This window comes from Corylus avellana, chromosome ca5, assembly GCF_901000735.1.
Source record: "Corylus avellana chromosome ca5, CavTom2PMs-1.0".
Taxonomy (NCBI): Eukaryota; Viridiplantae; Streptophyta; class Magnoliopsida; order Fagales; family Betulaceae; genus Corylus; species Corylus avellana.
In genome coordinates, this window is record NC_081545.1 from 16,517,510 (window position 1) to 16,542,110 (window position 24,601).

Sequence of the window (24,601 nt, forward strand, 5' to 3'; positions counted from 1 at the left end):
GAATCATATGATTAAGTATTGATCTTATACATTTATATTATTCATATGCATATATGTATAATTATAATTTATAATATATATATAGACTTATAAGTTTATAACATACATTGGAACTAAGTCTTTAGATACTTAATTGTTGTATTAGTATGAATTGGTATTCTTATGAGTTATGTCATATTATATATGTATAATTTGTTATTATATAATCAAATGATTTAATGATCAATTGATCATGTAATATAATCATATAAATTATAGTTATAATATATTAATACTCAAATTGTGATTTAATGATCAAGTGATTATGTTATATGTATAAATATTATCATAATTATAATTATAAAAATATATTATACAAAAAGGCGGCTAGCGGTTAGCGCTTACGGTTAGTAAACCCAATAACCTCTAACCATTAACCTCTAGGCGGTTATAGCGGTTAGATGGTTAGTAGTTAATACGATTAAGCAGTTAAGCGGTTATAATGGTTAGTGGTTGACACCCCTACTCATGTATCCCTTCATATGAGGATATCCTGTGTCTACTAAGTAATACTTGCCTGCGGAATAACGGTCATAAAAAATATTGAAAAGTATTTTTTCATGTATAATTCATAATTATTATTTTTATTAAATACAAACCTCTAGGTGGGAGTGGAAATTGCAATTCTTCCTTTCAAATAGCATCCAAAAAAAAAGTGTTTCATGTGCAGTACATTCTCATCCAGCCCAAACAAAGGTGAAACATATATGAAAATGACAAACAATTATAACATTCTGAGTAGGAGTCCATTTTCGATCAATATATGGTATTTGTTTTGATGGAGAAAGTTTAATTGGCACATGGGTTCTATTAATGGCCCAAATACAATCTTTGAAGTATGCACAATACCGCTCATAATCACAAATTTTGCTTGGAACATCTCTAAATTTCCTATCAATAGGATTAATAATGTCAATCGCCATTTTTGAAACAGCCATTAAAACATGAGTAAAATGTCTACTAATCGTTTTCCCTGAATGTTGAAACCTTGCAAATAAAGGAAATAACAAAGTAGTTTTAACAAAATACTTTCATTCAAAAGATTATTAGAGGATTACATTTACAAATTTTTTATCTTAAAGACTCTCAGTCAAGTCCCACTCCTTCAAAGAGTCATTATCATCTGAATGCTCTTCAGGTTCTGGGTGCTCCTTAGCTTCCAGGTGTCCCTCAACCTCGGACCCAGCAAAAGGATTGTAGCCAAAAAATGTGATCCCCTAGCAATCTGGCATTTCCTTCTGACCGATAATAGCAACTTCTTGAATTGCCTCTTCAACAAGAGGAATATCTTCAGCATTAACAGTGTCGAGGTTGATGAGATTTGAAGGATCTTTGGCCTAAGCTTGGAAAGTTTCAAAGCCGATAATAAAACATTCGCCCCAGCTTGAGTCTCAGACCCAGGAAGCAAAGGATAGCTGCCTGTAGAAGCTCCGAGCTTTCTCCTTATATTTGCACACTTGCTCTTTTGCTCGGCAGAACTTCCCTTTGAAGCTTGAAGTCCTCTCCTTAGCAACCTTCTACTTCTCCTCAGCAGTCTTCAATTCTCCTCAGCAGACTTAGCTCTTGCTCATTGAATCAAGGCTTCCTTTTGTGCTTCGTGAAGTTCCTCGGAAACAAAGTTAATCCGAGCTTCAAAAGCTTTGCATTGGAGTTTGTTAGATATTTGTGTCTCAATATCTAATTATTTGATTAACTTAATTCGGTGATCAAAACCATGGTAAGTTGTGTTCTTCATTTGTGAATGTTTTATAACACTTACTGCAGTGGCTACTGTCCATAGGTTCATTCACTGATGTAGTACGCTCAGAATCCGATCTCCACCATTCACATTAAAGATTCATGTGTTGTGAGCATCTCTGTAAAGTTTCAGCTCAATCGGACAACAAACACCTATCCACCCGAGCTGTTGATGAAAGCCCTACTGAATTTCCAAATTCAAGAAAGTTTTGGAAGTAGTGTTGGGGAGGTTAGTGGTGACTAATCGAAGCCCAATCAAAAACCGATCGATGGTTTAAAGAAAAGAATTTATGAAGAGGTCAGTGGTGATCGATCGATGACCGATCGAAGACCAATTGATCGGTGGCTATGTGAAGAATTTCCTGAAAGTGGTCAGTGTTGACCGATCAATCCTCGGCCAATTGAATGGTGGTGGCCTACAATGCACAATTCCCCTGCCTAATAGCATCTTTTAGTGGAACTTGCCTGCCACTAGTGGAGCACACCTTTTGATGCGGCATGGGTCCCTAACACACTTGCAGATGCCCTGACACACCCCGGTATGCATGAAGATGCTTTGACACGCACGAAGTGCGTTCTGTGCACTGACTGAACAAAGACCGATCGATCGGTCACCTATCAAATAGCTTTTTACTTCGTTTATTCAATGATGTCTTGTCCTATTCCTTTGTGACTATTTAAGTGAGTACTACTAAGATTATGAGCTCACCTTGAGAGAATAGCTCAAGAGCTTTGGTTTGTTTCTTGACATGCTATGAGAGACTTTGTCATGTGCCTTAGAGCCACAACTCTCTTGGAGTAATTGCTATTGTGAGATAGCAAGTGTATGTTGATAGTTTGTATTGTGTAATCTACTTTGGAGAAGAAGAACCTATCGGAATGGTTTGATGAAGGAGTATCACTTGAGGAGGATTGTGAGCTAGGAAGACGAGTTTGAGGCTTGTCGATTCTTACAGAGCCAAGAATGTATAAAGGGTTGTAAGTGTCTCGTGTCTGTAATCTCTTGATAATTTGTCTAATAGTGGTATTTCTAGGTTAGCTACCCTGAAGTGGTTTTTCCTTGAAGAGGTTCTTCTTGGTTTCTACTTCGTCACCCAAAATACTTGTGTTCATGCTTTATCACTTTACATGTTTTTGGTGATTGTTGTTGTTGCATGTGTTTAATTTTAATTCCATATTATTTGTTAACAACACAAATTCAACCCCCCTTTTAGGTGTATTTGAGAGTCTTAACCTATTTTCAGAGTTTAGCCTCGGCATGCTTCTCCTTGATTTGACCAGTTTCATCTTCAAGGGCCGAATAGTTTGTCAGCAGCCTCTTGGATCTTGCTTGAGCAGCAACAAGTTCAATTTCTAGATCTCGGATTCGAGACTGTGCCTCAGTGTTATCTTCAGAAGCTTAAGTAGACTAAGCTTCCAACAATACTATTCATTCTCCTGAAAGTAGAAACTCGTTGTCTTCTTGAGCTGACAACTCTCGCAACCAAGTGACTTTAGCCTTAGAGTCTTCAAGTCTCTTCTTTAAAGCTTTAATGTTAGAAGCAGAGTTTTCAGTAGACTTTTTGAAGCTGAGGTAGCAGTAAAGGCTCTTCATGGATCCCTGCAAAGAGATAATGTGTTGAGTCTAAAGATTAAAGTAGAAGAAATCAAAAGACTGAGAGACACTTACATAGAGTTGATGGTAACATCTGCTCCATCACTTCTTTCGGAGGCTGTGTGCTACCACCTGCCGAGCGATTTGCTAGGATCTAACCAATGAGGGTCTTGAAAGGGTTACCTAGCCAATCTTCGCCCAGTAGAGAAAGGTGTATGACTCTCTAAAGAACCAACTACCCGTGAAGTCCTGACAATGTTATGTATTTAAAAGTAGACCAGGTTATTACGAGGTAGTTGGGTAGGCTTTTTAATATTAATCGGTTCCCCACCAGCCTGACGATCGGCTTGCTCATTTTCTTCAACCTCATCAACTACAGAAGTAGGCTCAGTGGCCGTAGGCTCGGTGGCCACAGGCTCGGGTTGAGTTCACCACAACTAGCATCGGGAATTCACAGATGGACCTCTTGACTCAATCTGCTCTGGGACCACCATAGCAATAGGCTCTATTATCGGCGCCTTAGCAATAAGATCCTTGAGAATGCGTTCTATATCCGGGAAGCTCCTTGTGTCATAATCAGAAGCCAACAAGTGCACAACTTTTGTAGGGTCAGCTGAAAGGGGCACAACAAAGAGCGGCACAATTGCAAGTGGCCCAGAAGAAAGAGGGTCGGTTTCCAGTGGCATGATGGTCAATGGCCTAGAAGGTTTGCCCTTACGAAGAGCATCCCAAATTTTCAGATTCTTGGCCAATAGCTTCTTGGCACCAACCAAGACATTGGTAAATGCTTTGACGATTGGAGCAGGCATAGTAGGAGTAGTTATCTCTGCTCCCGAACCAGCTTCAAGCCTCTCTACTCTTAAGCCATCTTTGGGATTCTCTACTTCCAAACCAGCTTTAGGCCTCTCTGCTCCTGAGTCAACCTCAAGCCTCTCGGCCTCCAAGCAAACTTCAGGCCTTGCTGTTCTCGAGCTAGCCTCAGTCCTCTCTGTTTTCTTCCTCTTCAAAGGACGAACGTCAGTGTCTTCAGGCTCATTTATGAGCCTCAAAGAAGTCTTAGCAGGGCCTTGAGGTTTGGCTGCTATAGGGATTCTCGAAAAAGCGTCACCAGCTTTCCTCTTGCCTTTATCTTTGACCAATTTTTGAAAAGGCTCACCAATATTGCCTCGGTCTGATGTAGGACATGTGTGTCCCCACCCCAAGAATAAATAGTTTAGTTTATTTTTATTTTATAATCATTTCCCCACTAGGAGTATATTTACTTTTCCTACTAGAATTATGTTTACTTTCCTATTAAGATTAGATTTACCTTTGCTACTAGAAGTAGGTTTACTTTTCTTTTCTTTTTTCCAAGGTTTTCTCTTCTATAAATAGGCTAGCTTATTATGTAAAACTCAATCAATTGAAGTATTATCAAATCAGATAATTCTCTCTCAAATACTCTGCAGAGTTTTATTTTTCTTTTAGCCAGCAGGCTTGTTTTATCTTTTGGGTAGAAGACGAAGACACTTCTCCTTGCAGAATCAAAGATGCTGCTTTTTGATTAGTTACTGTAGTCTTCCACTATGTCAGTTGGTATCAGAGTAGGCTTTATCCTGATAATGGTCAATCAGCGCAATGGTGACAAACTTCTCCAACAATGCCGCTTGTAGGGGAAGGGCTTTTTCAAGAGTCAAATTCACGGGGTATCCGAGCCGGCGTTATCTGGATTCGATGGCCAACTTATACTACAACAACAACTTCTATAACGACATCGTTCGTGAGAGAGATGTTGTTTCAAGATCCGACTACCAGCAATACATCAAGCAATCAGAGGCTCATTTGAGAGCCAAATTCCATGAGCTTCGGCAGACGGCCCAGATGATGCAATAGGAGATGCGCCAGTTGTGCGAGTCGTTTGAACGTAGGTAGATGCGTGCCCATTGAAATCACAGAGACACCTGAGAGTACCGGATGAATATCGATCTCCCTTCATTTGATGGTTATCTTCACATTGAAGATTACCTTGACTAGATAATGGAGGTAGAAAGATTCTTTGAGTACATGTGTATTCCAGAAGAAATGAAGGTGAAGTTGGTAGCTTATAAGCTCAAAGGTGGAGCATCCGCTTGGTGGGAATGGTTGAAGCTCTCTCGATCCAGGGAAAGGAAAAGACCCGTGATATCTTGGCATAAGATGAAGCGGTTACTCAATGCCCGGTTCCTACAACCAGATGACTATGGGATCCAAAGGGAACCCGTTCGGTATCCTTATGTTGATCGATTCCGTGAGGATGACGTAAGCCACTTTCGTCATGTCCATAATCATCTTCATAACTCCCCAAATAGGCTCTTCGCCTATGAAGAGAATTTTAATTATGGAGAAGAATTTGTGAAAGATGTTAAGTTGGTTGGAGAAGTGGAGTTGCCGTCAGAAAAAACATATGTCCAGCCACCATCATTGATTCCAACGACTACATCTATGGAGGAACAACTACCTCCTCCTCCACCACAGATGCAACCTCCTCCACCATAGGTGCAACTCATCACGATCACCACAAAAATTGGCGATCCTTTGGAAGATAATGGTGAAGTTGAAGATGACGTCCATGAAGAAATCGTTTGGGGAATTTTTATGGAAAAGGACGAAAAGGAGAAAACATGTCTTAGTGAAATCTATGTAGATTTCTCCAAATATATTTCTTTGAAGGAGCTGTGTGTGCCATGTCCCAATGAAAACTCGAGTACGGGTTTTTTTCAAGTGGGGGTGTCTGATGTAAGACGATATTTACCTTTATTTTTGGAAAAAACGAAAATAAAGAAAATATCAAAAATGATATTGTAGCAGCGCCGGTCAATTTTATATTAGGATTTTATTTTATTTTATTAGAACTTTATTTCATTTCCTTAATAGGGTTAAATTTGCTTTAATTATTTTCCTTTCCTTATTAGGGTTGGGTTTACTATTACTATTAGGATTATGTTTACTACTAGGATTAGATTTACTTTCCTACTAAGATTAGATTTACTTTATCTACTAGAAGTAGGTTTACTTTCTCTACAAGTATTTTTCTTCTATAAATAGGCAAGCTTATTATGTAAAACTGGAAAAAAATTAATTGAATTATTATCAAATCAGAGAATTTTCTCTCAGATACTCTGCGGAGTTTTATTTTTTCTTTTATCCTTCGAGCTTGTTTTATCTTTTTGGGTAGAAGATGAAGACGCTTCTCATTGCAGAATCAAAGACTCTGCTCTTTGATTAGTTACCTTAGTCTTCTGCTACTAATGTAAGACATGTGTGTCCCCACCCTAAGAATAAATAGTTTAATTTAGTTTATTTTTATTTTATAATCCTTTCCCCACTAGGAGTATATTTACTTTTTCTATTAGAATTATGTTTACTTTCCTACTAAGATTAGATTTACTTCCTCTAGTCGAAGTAGGTTTACTTTCTTTCTTTCTTTTTTTTCCAAGGATTTCTCTTCTATAAATAGGTTAGTTTATTATGTCAAACTCAATCAATTGAATTATTATCAAATCAGAGAATTCTCTCTCAAATACTCTGCTAAATTTTATTTTTCTTTCAGCCTGCGGCCTTGTTTTATCTTTTGGGTAGAAGACAAAGACGCTTCTCCTTGCAAAATCAAAGACGCCGCTCTTTGATTAGTTACCTTACTCTTTCGCAACGTCAGTTGGTATCGGAGCAAACTTTATCCTGATCATGGCCAATCAGCGCAACGGTGACAATCCCCTTAACGATGCCACTCATGACGGGGAGGCTCTTTTGAGAGCTAAATTTCAAGAGTTCCGGTAGACATTGCAGCAGGAGTTACGCCAGTTGCGAGAGATGATGGAGTGCATGCAAATGGGTCCTATTTTCTTAATCATAGGGACAATCTAGCCCATGATGACGATGGGATCCGAGTAAGGCGTATTCCTCACCAACGACCTGCGCCCATACCACCGGCCTATGATGATCTTAGTGACGATGAAGACTTCGTTGAAGGAGTGTTCGGATAGGACGTTAGGGTAGATCGAAGGGATAGATTACATAGGGGCACCGGTCGTGGCGGCACAGGATTCAGAGGCTATGAATGCGGTGGCGCTGGCCATATGGGGAATGTCTATGAAGGCACTGGCTACCAAGATGGTTATGGAGAGCAACCCAGATGTCAGGATTACAATAGGGAGGAATCCCACGAATATTGAATGAAGATTGATCTCCCATCATTCAACGTTCATCTTTACATCGAAGATTTCTTAGATTAGGTGATGGAGGTAGAGAGGTTCTTTGATTACATGAGTATTCGCGAGGATTGCAAGGTGAAGTTAATGGCATACAAGTTCAAGGGAGGAGCTTCTGCTTAGTGGGAAAAATTACAGATTTCTCGAGCCCGACAAGGGAAGGGACTTGTAACTTCATGGTTGAAGATGAAGCGGCTACTCAAAGCACGGTTTTTACCACCGGACTTTGAGCAACGACTATTCCAACAATACCAAGAGTGTCGACAAGAAGGTCGAACCATCCAAGCGTATGTCGATGATTTCTATTGCCTATCTGCCTGAAATAATCTCATGGAGACAGAGGATCAACAAGTTGCAAGGTTTATTGGTTGACTACGTGTGGCAATACAAGATAAGGTTTCTATGAATCCTATCTTTACTTTGAACGAGGCAATTAGTTTGGCAACCTGAGCAGAGAAGCAATTGGAGAGGCCTAAAGCACCAACCTAGGAGCAAAACCCGAGCGTTTCGACGAGACCAACACAGGGTTGGGGAAAACAACCTCTAGTCCCGACAGTCACACCAAGTCAACTAGTGACTTCCATGGGAGAAGGAGCCAGTAGCAGTTTAAACACCCTAAGACAACCAGCCAACAATCTGTATGCACAACCCGGTCTAGACAAGTGTTTCAAATGCAACCAACTGGGACATAGGTCACATCAATGTCCCCGGAAGGCAGATGGTAAACTCGATCGAACCTGAGCTAGAGGAAGGGTCCGAGAATGGAGATATTGCTATACCCGAGTATGAGGAAGAGGAGTTGGCTGACACTGATGAGGGAATCCCACTTTCCCGATCCTTAGTAATTCAACGTTTACTCTTGACCCCGAGGCAAGAGTATCAATCTTAAAGGCACAAGATTTTTTGTACTCGCTGCACAGTCAACCAGAGGGTATGTGATGTTATTATTGATGGTGGTAGCGAGGAGAACGTAGTGTCTAAGGAGATGGTTTCAAAGTTGGGTTTGAAAACTGAGAAGCACCCAGCCCCATATAAGATCAGATGGATCAAACGGGGAACTGAGATACTAGTAACCGAGAGATGTCGTTTCACATTTTTGATCGGTACACATTACTCGAATTCTATTTTGTGTAATGCTGTGGAGATGGATGCATGCCACTTAATCCTGGGAAGACCATGGCAGTTTGACGTGGATGCCCAGCAATAGGGAAGAGCCAACGTCTACACTATCTTTTGGGATGGTCGGAAGATAACATTTCGACCCTTACAAGAAGTCAAAAATTCTACTCATTCCAAGGGAATGCCAGTCCTCCTATCCACTGGATCAGAATTTATAGAAGGAGTTAAGGAGGCCCAAGACATCATAGCATTAGTGACCAAGGGAACCCCGGGCTCTGTCTCACAAGAAGTTCCCGAGATAATGCGACCGATGTTTGAAGAATTCCAAGACATCATGCCTGAAGAGATGCCCGAAGGACTGCCACCCATGAGTGATATCCAACACTATATTGACTTAGTGCCGAGAGCAAGTCTCCCAAACTTGCCACATTATCGAATGAGCCCAAAGGAGAATGCTATTATTTTGCAAGAGCAGGTAGAAGGGTTAATTCAAAAGGGACACTTGCGAGAGAGTATAAGTCCATGCGCAGTACCAGCCCTACTTGTATGGAAGAAAGATGGGAGTTGGCAAATGTGCGTGGATAGCCGGGCAATAAACAAGATCACAGTCAAGTATAGGTTTCCTATTCCCCGAATAGGTGACATTTTTTATATGCTATTTGGGGCTAAGATTTTTTTGAAGATTGACTTAAGGAGTGGATATCACCAAATCCGTATATGACGGAAAGATGAATGGAAAACTGCGTTCAAGATTAAAGAGGGGCTTTACGAGTGGATGGTGATGCCTTTCGGCCTTTTGAATGCACCAAGCACTTTTATGTGACTTATGAATCAGGTACTGAAACCTTTTATTGGAAAATTTGTCGTTGTCTATTTCGATGATATTCTTATCTATAGTTGCAACCCGGTGGACCACATGGATTACATGAGGAAAGTGTTCGAGGTCCTCTGTGAAAATAAGTTGTTTATCAACTTAAAGAAGTGTAGTTTCATGATGGATCAGTTACTCTTTCTCAGATTTGTAGTCGGTGCCGATGGAATCCGAGTGGATGAAGAGAAGGTGAGAGCAATCCAAGAATGGCCCATGCCCACGTCAGTGGGAGAAGTAAGAAGTTTCCATGGGTTAGCAACTTTCTATAGAAGGTTCGTTCAGAATTTCAGCAGTATCGTAGTACCGATCACCAAGTGTATAAAGAAAGAAAAATTCAACTGGGGTGATGAAGCCGAGCGAAGTTTCTCAATCATCAAAGAAAAGCTATGCATAGCACCTGTATGTGCCTTACCTGACTTTGACAAGCTGCTTGAAGTTGAATGTGATGCATCAATCGTCAGGATAGGAGCTGTGTTATCTCAAGAAGGGAAGCCTACATAATTTTTTAGTGAAAAGCTCGGAGAAGCAAGACAGAAGTGATCAACATAGGAGTTGGAGCTTTATGCTGTCTTGAGAGCCCTCAAGGTGTGGGAGCACTACCTGATCCAACGAGAGTTTGTCCTCTATACCGACCATCAAGCATTAAAGTTCATCAATAGTCAAAAGAATCTGAATTGGATGCATGCTCGGTGGGTTTCTTAAATCCAATGGTTCACTTTTTCTCTCTATCATAAGTTGGGAAAACTAAATCATGTAGCTGACACTTTGAGCCGCTAGGCTACCCTGCTGATCACCATGAAAGCTGAAGTTGTTGGATTCGAGTGCCTAAAGGAATTATATGAGGAAGATGAAGATTTTGGTGAAACCTATAAGCGTTGCAAGGTGGGGAAACCAATTTCTGAGATACATATTTAGGAGGGGTATTTATTTCGTGGGAATCAGCTGTGCATTCCAAAGAGTTCTTTACGGGAACAAATAATTAGAGAATTACATGCTGGAGGTTTGGGTGGTCATCTAGGAAGAAACAAGACCATTGCTTTGGTAAAGGTGCGGTATTACTAGCCGCAACTGAAGAAAGAAGTAGGTAATTTTGTCCGACGATGCCAAACTTGTTAGGTCGCCAAGGGGAAAACCCAAAATATGGGATTATACATGCCTCTACCAATACCGAAAGCACCGTGGGAAGATGTATCCATGGATTTTATATTGGGTCTCCCGAGAACCCAATGAGGAGTAGATTCTATAATGGTAATTGTGGATAGATTTTCCAAAATGGCTCACTTTGTTGCTTGCAAGAAAACATCTGATGTTGTTCAAGTGGCCAATCTATTCTTCCGAGTGGTGGTTCAATTGCATGGAGACCCAAAGTCTATCACTTCTAACTGAGACACCAAGTTCTTGTCTCACTTTTGGCAAACATTATGGAGGCGGTTCGACACAGCATTGAACTTTGGTAGCACGAGCCATCTGTAGATGAACGGGCAAACAGAAGTTGTTAATCGAACTCTAGGTAATTTACTTCAATGTATTGTAGGTGACAAACTGAAGTAGTGGGACTGGCTTTAGCTCAGGCTGAGTTTGCCTACAATAACATGGTGAATCGATCTATTGGGAAGGCACCATTTGAAGTCGTCTATAGGAGAACTCCGAGACTTGCAGTAGATCTTGCAGTTTTACCTAAGCTACCAAGAGCAAGTGTGGCAGTGGAGCGCAAAACGGGTGAAAGCTACCCAAGAGGGAGTTCGCCAGCATCTAGAAGAATCCTATGCTAAGTACAAGATGGCAGCAGACAAGGGTCGGCAATCGAAGATTTTTCGAGAAGGAGATCTTGTGATGGTGTCTCTACGCAAGGGGGGACTGCGGACTGGTACTTCTGGAAAGCTGAGGAGTAAGAAGTATGGTCCATCCAAGGTACTAAAAAGGATTAACAACAATACATATGCCATCAATCTTCCAAAAGAAATGGCGATATCCTCAACATTCAACGTGGTAGACATTTTTGAATATTTTCTACTAGAGAAGTCAACCAAACTCAAGGACAAGTTCTTTTCAAGAAGGGGAGACTGATGTAGGATATGTATGTCCCCACCTCAAGAATAAATAGTTTAATTTAGTTTATTTTTATTTTATAATCCTTTCCCCACTAGGAGTATATTTACTTTTCCTATTAGAATTATGTTTACTTTCCTACTAAGATTAGATTTATTTTCTCTACTAGAAGTAGGTTTACTTTGTTTTTTCCAAGGATTTCTCTTCTATAAATAGGCTAGCTTATTATAAAACTCAATCAATTGAATTATTATTAAATCAGAGAATTCTCTCTCAAATACTCTGCGGAGTTTTATTTTATTCTTTTAGCCTATAGGCTTGTTTTATCTTTTGGGTAGAAGACAAAGACGCTTCTCCTTGCAGAATCAAAGATGCTGCTCTTTAATTAGTTACCTTAGTCTTCCGCTATGTCACGGTTAGCGACAGTCTCCCTTGGAGGCTTAGCAATGGGTTTCTTTGAAGCCTCAAGAGTCCGCTTCTTGCAAGCCTCAGAAGCCGTTTTCTTCACAGCTTCAGGAGCAAGCCTTTTCTTCAGAGAAACGGCAACGGGTTTCTTCGGAGTGACGATCAATGGTTTCTTTGAAGCCTTAGGTGAAGTCTACTTCTTTTTCTTTTTTCTTTCTCTTCTGTTGAGCAGCCTCATCCGATTCTTTAGCTGGCAGGTACCCCAAGTATTCCTCAAACTGAGCCTGGGTGACCAGAGTGTCGAAATCCACGTCATTAGGGTTCTCCTGAACATATGCCAGCATCTGATTCACCCGAGATTGGTCTTCCTCGGACAACCTTGGTTCTTTTTGTCTTGCGAAGAACTGCTGTCAGATTATATAAAAAGAAGAACAAAAAGAGAAAAAAAAACATTTCAGCAATAGTAGTTAGCTAATGCCAAGGGAAGGCATGTCTCCCAAGGGATGCTCGGGTCCCTGGTAACTTCTGAGGATCCAAACTCCCAGTCACTTTGAGTGAAGAAGAACTTGTCTTTCCACCCTTTGTTGCTGGAGTAGGCCCTTGCCAGCAGTATGAAGTTTGACTTCTATCGATCCTTGAAGTTGAAGAGATATTTGGCATTGGGATTCTTCACGAGCTTCTACACCTTCAAGAACTTGCAAATTGAAAGAGGATGCTCATTTCCGAGAACTTTTGGCCTCAGCACTGCACAGCCGAAGAAGACCCTCCAAACATTTGGCACGATTTGGTGAGGGGCCATCCAAAGGTAGCTCTCGAGCTATCCTCGGGAAAGATAACCTGAAGTCTGCCTCGAACATATTCTCGTACATGCAGACTTCGTTCTTTTCTGTACATACCACATCGTCGGTTTCTTTACTGTCGAAACGCAATTGTACCGTGGGAGGAATGAAACACGTCTTGCGAATCCTAGGCTCATCAGCAGCAATCAGTTCTCCCTTCCACAAGGCTAGGTACGTGTTACCCAGTTCGTCAGGATCTTCACTGCCTTTGCGACCCATTAAATGTAGAAGGTCGGGGACTAATGACCAGGGAATACACGAGTATCCTTGTTGAATCAGAAGGTGTGTGACACACAAATGAAGATGACCGATAGCGGGTTTGGTTACGGGAAGAAGAAAGTCTAGCTATTTAAGTACAGGGCTATTTGGACCAACGAAGGGCTCTGCAGAAGGGACAAGCTCAACCGAGACTGTGAAATATACCACTCTCAGGAAGTAGTACTAAGTAAAGTGGTATGAATGAAAGCAAACCAAAGGTGAGAAGAAGACTTGCAAAGCTTAAAGGACGCAAAAATGGCTTATGTCGAGGCAAATAGATGGAAATGAAGAAATGGTGAAGAAGAAGGCCTTTCAAAGGTTCGGGAAGACAAAGGAGTGTCGGTGCAGCGTTAAATACCCTAGGAACTAGAGTTTCTCAAGAAGGCGCACCTTGATCCGTCCACTATATAGAAGTCGACACATGGCTGCTGTGTTTTCTAAAAACGCGAAGCGTGACACGTGCCACTGGACTAGGAAGTGGGAATTGCCTAGCATGCCAACCATTCCCTCCTAAGAACATCCAGGACAGGTCATCACTCTAAAAGCCAACCCACTCTCGGGAACATGAAATTTTCAGTCACTCAAACAAGGAAATTTGGGGGTAACTGTTAGGTCATGAATCAATCACATAAGGCCCAACAGACCTCTAGACCCAATCCAACACATAAACATACTAAAGACCAGGCCCAGACCAAGACTAGTCGACCCAACCAACTAGTAGCCTAGACCAAGACTAGTTGGCCCAACGAACTAGTAGATTGATCCACAAAGGGTTCATCAGTCCAGACGATAACCCGCTATCTAAACAAAACACAACAAACAAGCGTTCCCGAGGAACACTCGGGAATGCATGTCCAACACATACGTGGCTTTCACTCACAATCCCTTCCACCAACATAGCACACGTGGATCCTCAGGAAATGTGAGGCCTACCACGCCAGCAAGGCAGTTGCTTCCTAATGCCTATAAAAGGGGAATTCCAACTCATTATTCAAGGATCTCAATCTAAGTAATCTCAAGACTCCCTTGTTTGAGCTCGTATTGTTTATACACTCTCGAATACGTTGCTAACTTAGGCATCGAAGCTATCCCTGTCAGCATATCGCCGGCAGCTCTAACCTTGCCACTTGTTATTTTGTAGGCTGACGTATCCTCAAACATCACAACACTATAGGAATTGTGCCACGCCACCTCTCGAAAAACTGTCATCAACAGTTTTCATGTGATTTATTTCAGAGGTGGCTACATAGTACATAGTTTGTACAACTTTGATGGCATATCCAATACTCATGGTCGATGTTTGATGTGAAGTTGAGTCATTTGTTGTGGTTCTGAATGAAAAGATGATTTCACGAATATTCACTTGAAACTGATCAAAATAACCTACTCAATGAGATATTCTACAATTATCTTGGTGAAAAAAACCCAACAAGTATGAATCTTCCAAGATGTCTTTAGATTCTAGGATTTTAAGTGTTTTGTTTCAATGTAATACAACTTGCAATTGAAAGTGAGAAAAACGGTGGAGTGGCAGCTGTCTTGAAGGTATGGCATGAGTTTTGGTCAGTCACAAAAGAATTCTGAGATTCGTGATACAAATAGAAGCAAAAATTGGAAACTGCATAGGATTACGGAAGGCATTCAACAACTTTGGCACACGTACTTCTCTTCTTTTTTTTTTCTAATCAAATAAGGAAAACGGTACATAAGAAGGTCATTCCCATTCTTGATCCGAATAGATAAAGGAATGAGAGACCAGCTGGGAATGCTTACGAAGCTAAAGGTTGAAAACAGCCCATCGAATTACATAATATGCACAACAGACTGCACTACAAATAAGGCAAATAACAAACCAAAACATAAACAATAAAGTACAGTCTTGAATAACTTGAAATGCAGCATGGGTTTCACCAAAGGTAGCGGTAGACGAGAGACAAATGATGGCAGCATGAATAATTTTACTGTTAAAGAATCTAATAACCACAACTGCAAAGGAGAGATATATCTTAACCACAATAGAGACGCAGAACAACAAAACAAATATCAAAAAGTATCAAAACAAAGCTAAAAACCGAGTCTCTATCCAAAGATAATTCATCACAAAAACAGAGAGACTACTTACACATAACAACATAAAAATAAAGACAATAACACAAAAACTATAGGAAAACCAAACAGAAGGGACATTGGAGCAAGGAGGGCATCGGAGGTGGGCAATGGAAGCGGTGGAGGTGCGGACTGGCTGACTTGTGGTTGGCGGAGAGATAATCAGCTGGTGGCGATGGGAAGCTGGGAGGTCATTGGGGAAGGTGGATAGCACGATTGGCAATGGGATCGACAGGGGAGAGTAGATCAAGTTTTGAAAAAACCCGATCTAAATCCCAAACGACGGGATGAGGATGAATAGGGGTGCAAAGGCGGTTACGGTTAGCGGTTAGTGGCAATAACCGCTAACCGTAACTGCCTTAGCGGTTAGTAGATTTCACTAACCGCTTAACGGTTAGCGGTTAGCGAAATAGATAACCGCCCGCTAACCGCTTTTTTAAAATTGGGCTTTTTGGGCTTTCTTTAGGGCTTTTTGGGCTTATTTTTTTTGGGCTTTTTTTACCCTCATTTTTTTTTTCTTGTATTTTTAATATCTTCTTGGGCCCAATTGCTATAAAAAGAGCTCATATTGAAAAATCAAAAATATTTGACCCAAAATTTACATTTACTTGTACTTTAAAAAAAAATTCTTAAATATTAAATCATAACCGGTTAACTTTTTTTTAAAAAAAATAAATAAATAATCAACACAACATACAAAAAAAAGTTCAGATTTCAGACAACTGTCACAACATATAAAAAAATATATAAAAAAGGTTCAACACAAAGCATATAAAATAAGTTCAAAAAATGGTTAAATTTCTTTTTCTAAAAAATGTTTAAAAAATACATTAATACTTCAATTGTGATTATAAGTAACACATTGTTGAATCTAAAGTCAATTACTTAATTTGATATTATATAATTATATAGTCTCATTAAATTACATCATATGATTCATATGATTAATTATTTAAATTCTTATCATATTTACTTATAATCTTTTTTTTTTTTTTAATTGAACTTAATATCTAATGGTAAATGGTAATGTTCAAACTCCTAAATCCTAAATTCGTAAAATATCTAATAATGCTTTAATTAAATTGTAGACTTGTAGTTATAAGTAATATATTGTTTAATTCAATTGAATCAATTGTGATTATCATTGTACATGAATCATATGATTAACTTGTAGACTTATGACTTATGAGAGTTATGTCATATTATATATGTATTATATATTATTATATAATCATATGATTTAATGATCAAGTCATCATGTGATATAATCATATCAATTATAGTGATAATATATAAATTACTAAAATTATAATGATAATACATTAATTCTTAAAATGTGTTTATAAGTAACACATTGGTCATTGTTTAATCCAATGTCAATTACTTAATTTGATACTATACGAATCACATCATCATTGTACATTAATAATATGATTCACTTGAAGTCTTCAATAAAGTATTTGAATTGTCATCGAATCATATGATTAAGTATTGATATTATACATTTATATTATTCATATACATATGTAGACTTATATAGACTTATAACATATATAGACTTATAAGTTTATAATATACATTGGAAATAAGTCTCTAGATATTTAATTGTTGTATTAGTATGAATTGGTATACTTATGAGTTATGTCATATTATATATGTATAATTTGTTATTATATAATCAAATGATTTAATGATCAATCTCATGTGATATAATCATATAAATTATAGTGATAATATATTAATACTCAAATTGTGATTTAATTATTTTTTTAAAAAAAATTGTGATTTAATGATCAAGTGATTATATCATATAATCATATAAATTATAGTGATAATATATTAATACTCAAATTGTGATTTAATTATCAAGTGATTATGTTATATGTATAAATATTTTTATAATTATAATTATAAAAATATATTATATAAAAAGGCGGTTAGCGGTTACGGTTAGTAGACCCAATAACCGCTAACCGCTAACCGCTAACCGCTAGACGGTTATAGCGGTTAGGCGGTTAGCGGTTAATGCGGTTAGGCGGTTAGACGGTTAGGCGGTTGGCGGTTATAGCGGTTAGCGGTTAGCGGGCGGTTTTTAACCGCCCGCCTTTGCACCCCTAAGGATGAAGGGCTGGACGACGCTGTGTGGTAGGTGGAAGGCATGGCTGAACCGGGACGGGCGGCACAAGAAAACGAGAAAAAACGCAGAAAACCCAAACAAACTAGGATCGACGGCCAGGCTGAGGACGACGAGCTGAGCGACAAGGGTTGGATGACGCTGTGCGGTCAGCGAAAGACGTCGCTGGTCGGCAGTGAGCATGAAACTGGCAGATAGGAAGAAAAGTAGTCTTGAGGAAACCATTGCCTTGTGTTCAGTAAACTGCAAGGGTTTCACTATTCTTCTATGTTATTTACATAATCGGTTCTATGGTTGTTTATCAAAATTCATTTCAACTCTACTATAGAACCAGACATAAGAGTTTCATCTCATCTATCTCCTCACAACAAAGCAATTATAATTCCCCCATTTTCCCCCTCTCCTGCATTTGATTAGAAAAAAATGAAGCAATTATAAAATAATATACATATATTTAATGAATAATATGTTGAATCGTGAGATTCTTTTACATTTTATTGAATCTATTAGAAATTCGTATCTATTCTTCTGATAGTTTATATAATTAACTAAATATAGATTCTAATTTCCATTTATAGCTATAGATAATTGTTGTTGTTGTTGTTGTTTTTTTTTTTTTTTTTTTTTCCTTAACGAGTCGTTATTCTGTTTTCTTTTTTATCATTCGGATCAACTAAAATATAGAAATCCAATTAAATAAAAACTTTTGGCGAATATTTACACATGCCATGACCTTCCAAAATAAAAGTGGATTGGTCCCAGATTAATGAATCATTACCATTTGTTTTCTTTTTCTTTTTTCTCTAATCATTACCATTTGTTTTCAATAGAATCTTATGCGCATCCAAATATTACGTCATTTCCATAGAAGCAACAAATTGATATTAATCAAATTAGTGTTTAGACTCAGATAATCATAAAATGTAGGGAAAAATACATATAAGCCCCCTGAACTATCCACACTTTGACATTTTAACCCCCAAACTTTAAAATGAGAAACAAGACCCCCTCTAAGAGCCTGTTTGAGATTGCATTTAAAAAATTGAGCTTTTAAGTCAAAAAGAGCTTTTTGGCAAAAGTTTCATTTTCAAGCTTTTGCCAAAAGTGTTTTTTAGCCATTTTTAGGCTTTTTAGACCCTTAACAGCACTTTTAATTTTTTTACCAAATAAGTACTTTTTTCTTCAAATGGACTTTTTGAGTGTTAAAAGCACTTTTAAGTCCTTCAAACGCAATCCCAAACAGATTTTAAGTATCAAATGTTAGCAATTTAGTACCTCCGTTTATTCTGTCCGTCAATTTGGACAGAAATCATTTATCTCATATTTATCCTTCCCAAAATACCCTCTGGAGAAACGCTCCTTCGTTCTCTTTATCCCTTCTTCCTTTTCTTCTTCATTCTCTACTCTTTGCCGAACCAGAGAATCAAGCGTTGAGGGAGAATGGGTCTCCGTTGGGTCTGGCCGCTAGACCCGTGTGGGTCACGGCCAACACCTGGGTCTCTTTCTCTCTTCCCAAACGCTCTCCCCCTCTCTTGGCCAGCCACAACCACCAACCACAACGTGGAAAATGTCTCTTGGTTCGCCAAAGAATGCCTAGAAAATCAACAAAGAACACCCAAACCCAGCTGTGGTGGATTCCGACATCCTCAGCCTGTAGGTATCGAATGCTGGGTTTGTTGTTGATTAAAAACTTTGGACGGGTTAGGTTTGATTTTCTGTTCTCTGCCATGGATGGGTTGCGTTTGTTGTTGATTAAACTTTGTACAGGACGGGTTGTTGATTAAACTTTGTTGATCAATCGAAGATTGGGTTTGATTTTCTGTTCTCTACCATGGCTGAATTCTGGGTATGTTGTGTTTGGGTGAGTTTTGGTTTGAAACTGTAGTGTTTGGGTGAGTTTTGGTTTGGACGGAAATTTCAGAGAGATTTCCTCCAAAATACTTTTTGTTCATTTATTTGTTTGTGAATTTTGTGGGTGGATGTGGTGGATGTAAATGGCCGGTGGTGAATGACAAAGAGGAGCAGGGGAAAATTTTCTGGTCGGAGGGCGTCATGGGAAATGCATTTTTCTGAGCGTTGAGGTTGAGGAAACCCATTGAGGTTTTGGGTTATTTTGTTTGGTGTTGGAGTGGATTTGTTAGAAAAGAAAAGGATATAAGACCCATCCTTGCCGAACCAGAACCAGATAACCAAAATTTGTAGCTGCAGTGTTGAACCAACAATCCCAACTCATATGTAACCCTTCAGTGGATAATAGCATTCAGTGAATCAACACTGCCCATGACGCCACCTCTTCCTCTCTCTCTCTGAAATCTGTCTCGTTCTCCCCTTCCTCTCAAATTTTCTCTCCTAATCCACTCTCTGATTCGGCTTATAGAAAAATGAAGAGAATGGGAGGAAGCAGGTGGAGTGGGCGTGGGGAAGAAGAAAGGAGAAGGAAAAAGAAGAAAAGGAAAAGGGGAGGGGTCTGTCCGTAGTGGGGAAAAATATGTGATTTGCAGAAGATGAAGAGAGAAAAGTAAAGAGAGAAGAAGATGGATTAACGTTTGGGGAGAGAGAAAGAGAGGGAAAGTGAAATATATTGAGGGTATTTTGGGAGGAAAGAGAAATTTTTTCCCTAAAATGTAATCAGGTTCAGGTTAGACTCGGATAATCATAAAATCCCAAATTGATCTCACAAGGATCTTGAGCAAGTAGGTTTAGTTAACAAAAATATTACTCAGATGCACCAAAAAAAAAAAACGATTGTGAATCACTGACAAAACCAAAAAAGACAAAAAAGACTGACTAAATTTTTGTACAGCCACTATCTGGTAAAGCAGCTTCACTTTCTACCAGTTCCAACTCGTGGCTTGCTTTTAACCTCGGCCTCCTGCACCAGAAAAAAGAAAATTGCAGTTTTCATTAGGGTGTTCCAAAGGATAGACAATCATTTTATCAAATAATTTATCTACACTCTAAACCATACACATGAATATACCTGTGGCAGATGCAGGAAAATGTATGTCTTCGCTGTTGCTGGATTGTGATTTTCTGCACCCTTACTCCAGTCGTAGCACGTCTACAGAAAGTTCAAATAAAAATTTCAGTGCCAAGCAATATTTTCTTCTGATGTTCTCGTCAATTTTAGTCACACTGTCAACTAAAAACACAGAGTTTGACATGGCTCTGTAGGTATGGGTTGATGAAATGTGCATATGATATGCAGCAAAGTGTTTGCAATGCACCAAAAGAATGTCAACTAAAAACAAGTAGTTGAAATGGCTAGGTAGGCATGGATAACTGAAATAAGCATATGACCTGCAGCCAAGTATTTGCAATGGCAACATTTTCTGCAACATGAGTTGCATAATAGCATACATGAGCAAGAAAAATATTATTTTTTCTTACAAGCGCGTGTGGATAAGTATATATAAGATGTTATGTGAGAAAAAAGAGTGACAAAGCGTGTGGGAGACTAAGAACTGAATCATTATTGGTTGTAAATGGTAAGAGAACTGAAAAGAGGCATACCGTGTATGCAAATAGTGAACCATCGTTGTTGAAAGTACTGCAGGGTATGGGTTGACTGCACCTTGCCATTGCCTGAAGAAAAAAATAAATTATATATATGTTACAATGGATGTATATCAGCTACAAAATACCACAACAGCCATAATAATGACTATAGACAAAAGATATCTTGCATATTGGATTGCTTTTTTTGGGGAAGTTATATACCATTTACTACCTATGGTTTGCAGCCTTATCAAAAGCTGCCTGAATTTTCAAAAAAAAAGACAATTTTACTGCTTGATTTTTGTACGCTTATCAAAGTGCTACTTCCATCAATAACAGTCATAAAGCCACGTAGTCAAATCGTAACATCGTCCTCAATAAGATTGTGCCACGTGTACACCACACCATCTCATATTTAATAACTCAACATCATTTTCCATATCAGTCTCATGATATTTAACATGATAATCAAGTATTTTTAAGTTACAATTATGACCACACGTTAAAAAATTCCAAAAAAAAAAAACTGGCCATGGAGACCAGACCCTCTGTGTGGGGTGGAGGTCGCAGTGCGTCCACTATGAGGGTGGGTCCCCTCAATGAAGGGTACAGAGGGGGGTCTGGGTCATGGTGGCTCTACAAAGATTGGATGGTGAGCCTCCACGGAGGAGGACTTCACGAGAGGATTGCGAGGCCTCAACAACCTCCTCCCCTCATAGAGGTCGCAAAGGTAACCTCTACTAGTGGGTTGTGAAGACTCTACGACCCATCACAAAAGTAGTTGTGTACGCTTCGGGACCCACCCCCCAAGAACCAAAGGGAGGTCTACATGGTCTGCAGGGGATCTCAATGGGCAACTTCTTTTTTTCTTTTTAAACAGGAGGGCATAATTGTAACTTAAAATACTTGATTAATATGTTAAATATCATGAGGGTTAACTGGCAAAATAATGTTGAATTGTCAAACATGAGATGTAGTATACACGTGGCCATTTGTCCAAGAGACATCATGACCATTCTATTTTTTTAATGGAAGATTAACAAAAATAGCAATTTGATGAAAGTGCAAAACACGGGTAGTAAAATTGTCATTTTCAAAAACCAGGTAGCTTTTTGATAAACTGCAAACCACAGGTAGTAAAATGAAATTTAACCTTTTTTGGGGTGCCTAATACTGCAAATTAGATTCATGATTGTATTATAGATCAGCAAGAATGTGTGCCACCTGTACCAAACACATATTTTGATTGTGGAAACACTAGTTGAATAGAAATCGGTATTCAGTTCAGAATTAAAATAAATCTACAGTTAATGGAAATGCATTAAAACCAAGACAAATGGCTGAAATATGAATTAAGCTTAAAAAAGAGATCTGGAAAACACCTTAAGTCTCTGTTTACTGTCTTTATCCCAGAAATTAAAAGCACCATCAGATCCTGCAGTTGCAAAAGTGTGCTGCACCTGAAACGGAGGGTAGCCAGATAAGCAGCAGCAAATTAATATACAGAAAGTGCCAAACAGTTTACAATTCGAGTAATAACTTGTATCTTCACTGAACTCAAGAAAATAAAGCTACTGCTAGCAAAGATGTAAGAGCACTAACAGTAGACTCCCCAAACTTACTCTATTCCCTTTCCTAAATGTACAGAAAACTCTCAAAAACCCACCTGCAGTAGACTCTCTTGGTGCTCCCTAAACCAAGGGAAACTAAAGTGATACCCTTTAGCTTCCCTTACCATTATTTTAATGATGTAGGACGATATTTACCATTATTTTCGGTAAAAACGAAAATAAAGAAAATATCAAAAATAATATCGGAGCAGCGCCGCTTGATTAGAATTTTATCAATTCTCAGACAATGGAAGTACAAAAGGAAAAATTGTCACGATTCCCGATGATTGTCAATTTTATATTATGATTTTATTTTATTTTATTAGGACTTTATTTCCTTTTCTTATAGGGTTTGGCTTACTATTGTTACTAGGATTAGATTTATTTTCTCTACTAGGATTAAATTTATTTTCTCTACTAGAAGTAGGTTTACTTTCTTTACAAGTATTTCTCTTCTATAAATAGGCTAGCTTATTATGTAAAACTCAATCAATTCAATTATTATCAAATCAGATAATTCTTTCTCAAATACTCTGCGGAGTTTTATCTTTTTTTAGTAGAAAACGAAGACGTTTCTCCTTGCAGAATCAAAGACGCTGCTCTTTGATTAGTTACCTTAGTCTTCCGCTACGTCAGTTGGTATCAGAGCAGGCTTTATCCTGATCATGGCCAATCAGCGCAACGGTGACAAACTTCTCCAACAACGCCGCTTGTAGGGGAGGGGCTCTTTCGAAAGCCAAATTCATGGGGTATCCGAGCCGGCATTATCCGGATTTGATGGTCAACTTATACTACAACAACAACTTCTATAACGACACCGTTTGTGAGAGAAAAGTAGTTTCGAGATCCAACTAACAGCAATACATCAAGCAATCAGAGGTTCCTTGGAGAACCGAATTCCAAGAGTTCAAGCAGACTATGCATGCTATGCAATAGGAGATGCGCCAGATGCGGGAAATGTTGGAATGCATGCATATGGGTTCCCATTGGAATTATAGGGACAGTGATGCCAAAGATGATTATGGGATCCGAGTGAAACCCATTTAGTGGAGAACCGAATTTCAAGAGTTCCAACAGACGACACAGATGATGCAACAAGAAGTGCGCCAATTGTGCGAATCGTTTGAACGTAGGAAGATGCGTGCCCATTGGATTCACAGAGACACCCGGGAGTACTGAATGAATATCGATCTCCCTTCATTCGATGGTGATCTTCACATTGAAGTTTACCTTGATTGGATAATGGAAGTAGAAAGATTCTTTGAGTACATATGTATTCCGGAAGGAAAGAAGGTCAAGTTGGTGGGTTATAAGCTCAAAGGTGGAGCATCCGCTTGGTGGGAATGGTTGAAGCTCTCTCGATCCAGGGAAGGGAAAAGACTCGTGACATCTTGGCCCAAGATGAAGCGATTACTCAATGCCCAGTTCCTACCACCAAATGACTATAGGATCCGAAGGGAACCCATTCGGTATCCTTATGTTGACAAATTCCGTGAGGATGATGTAAGCCACTTTCGTCATATCCATAATCATCTTCATAACTCTCCAAATAGGCGCTTCACCTATGAAGAGAATTTTAATTATGGTGAAGAAGTTGTAGAAAATGTTAAGTTGGTTGAAGAAGTGGAGTTGCCGTCAGAGAAAACATATGTGCAGCCACCATCATTGATTCCAATGACTACATCAATGGAGGAACAGCTACCGCCTCCTCCATCACAAGTGCAACTTCCTCAACCACAGTTACAACCTCCTCTACCACAAGTGCAACCTCCTCCACCACAGATGCAACCTCCTCCACCACAGGTGCAACTCATCACAATCACCACAAAAATTGGCGATCCTTTGGAAGATAACAGTGAAGTTCAAGATGATGTCCATGAAGAAATTGTTGGGGAAATTTTTATGTTAAAGGACGAAAATGATAAAACGTGTGAAATCTATGTAGATTTCTCCAAATATATTTCTGCGGAGGAGCTACGCATGCCATGTCCCAAAGAAAACTTGAAGGCTAGTTTTTTTCAAGTGGGGTTGTGATGTAGGACGATATTTACCATTATTTTCGGTGAAAACGAAAATAAAGAAAATATCAAAAATAATATCGGAGTAGCGCCGCTTA

General features: G+C 39.0%; 1 protein-coding gene across 1 annotated transcript in view; it reads right to left on the bottom strand.

The window, feature by feature from the left end:
- Positions 1-20,027: 20,027 nt before the first annotated feature.
- The window catches only part of LOC132180917 (protein RAE1-like), a gene marked incomplete in the record, with an annotated part of 51,811 nt that continues 47,237 nt past the window's right edge, over positions 20,028-24,601 (bottom strand). The window contains 4 exon segments of the mRNA XM_059593913.1: positions 20,028-20,249; positions 20,358-20,438; positions 20,891-20,962; positions 22,258-22,335. Coding sequence (XP_059449896.1) covers positions 20,202-20,249; positions 20,358-20,438; positions 20,891-20,962; positions 22,258-22,335 — 279 coding nt within the window.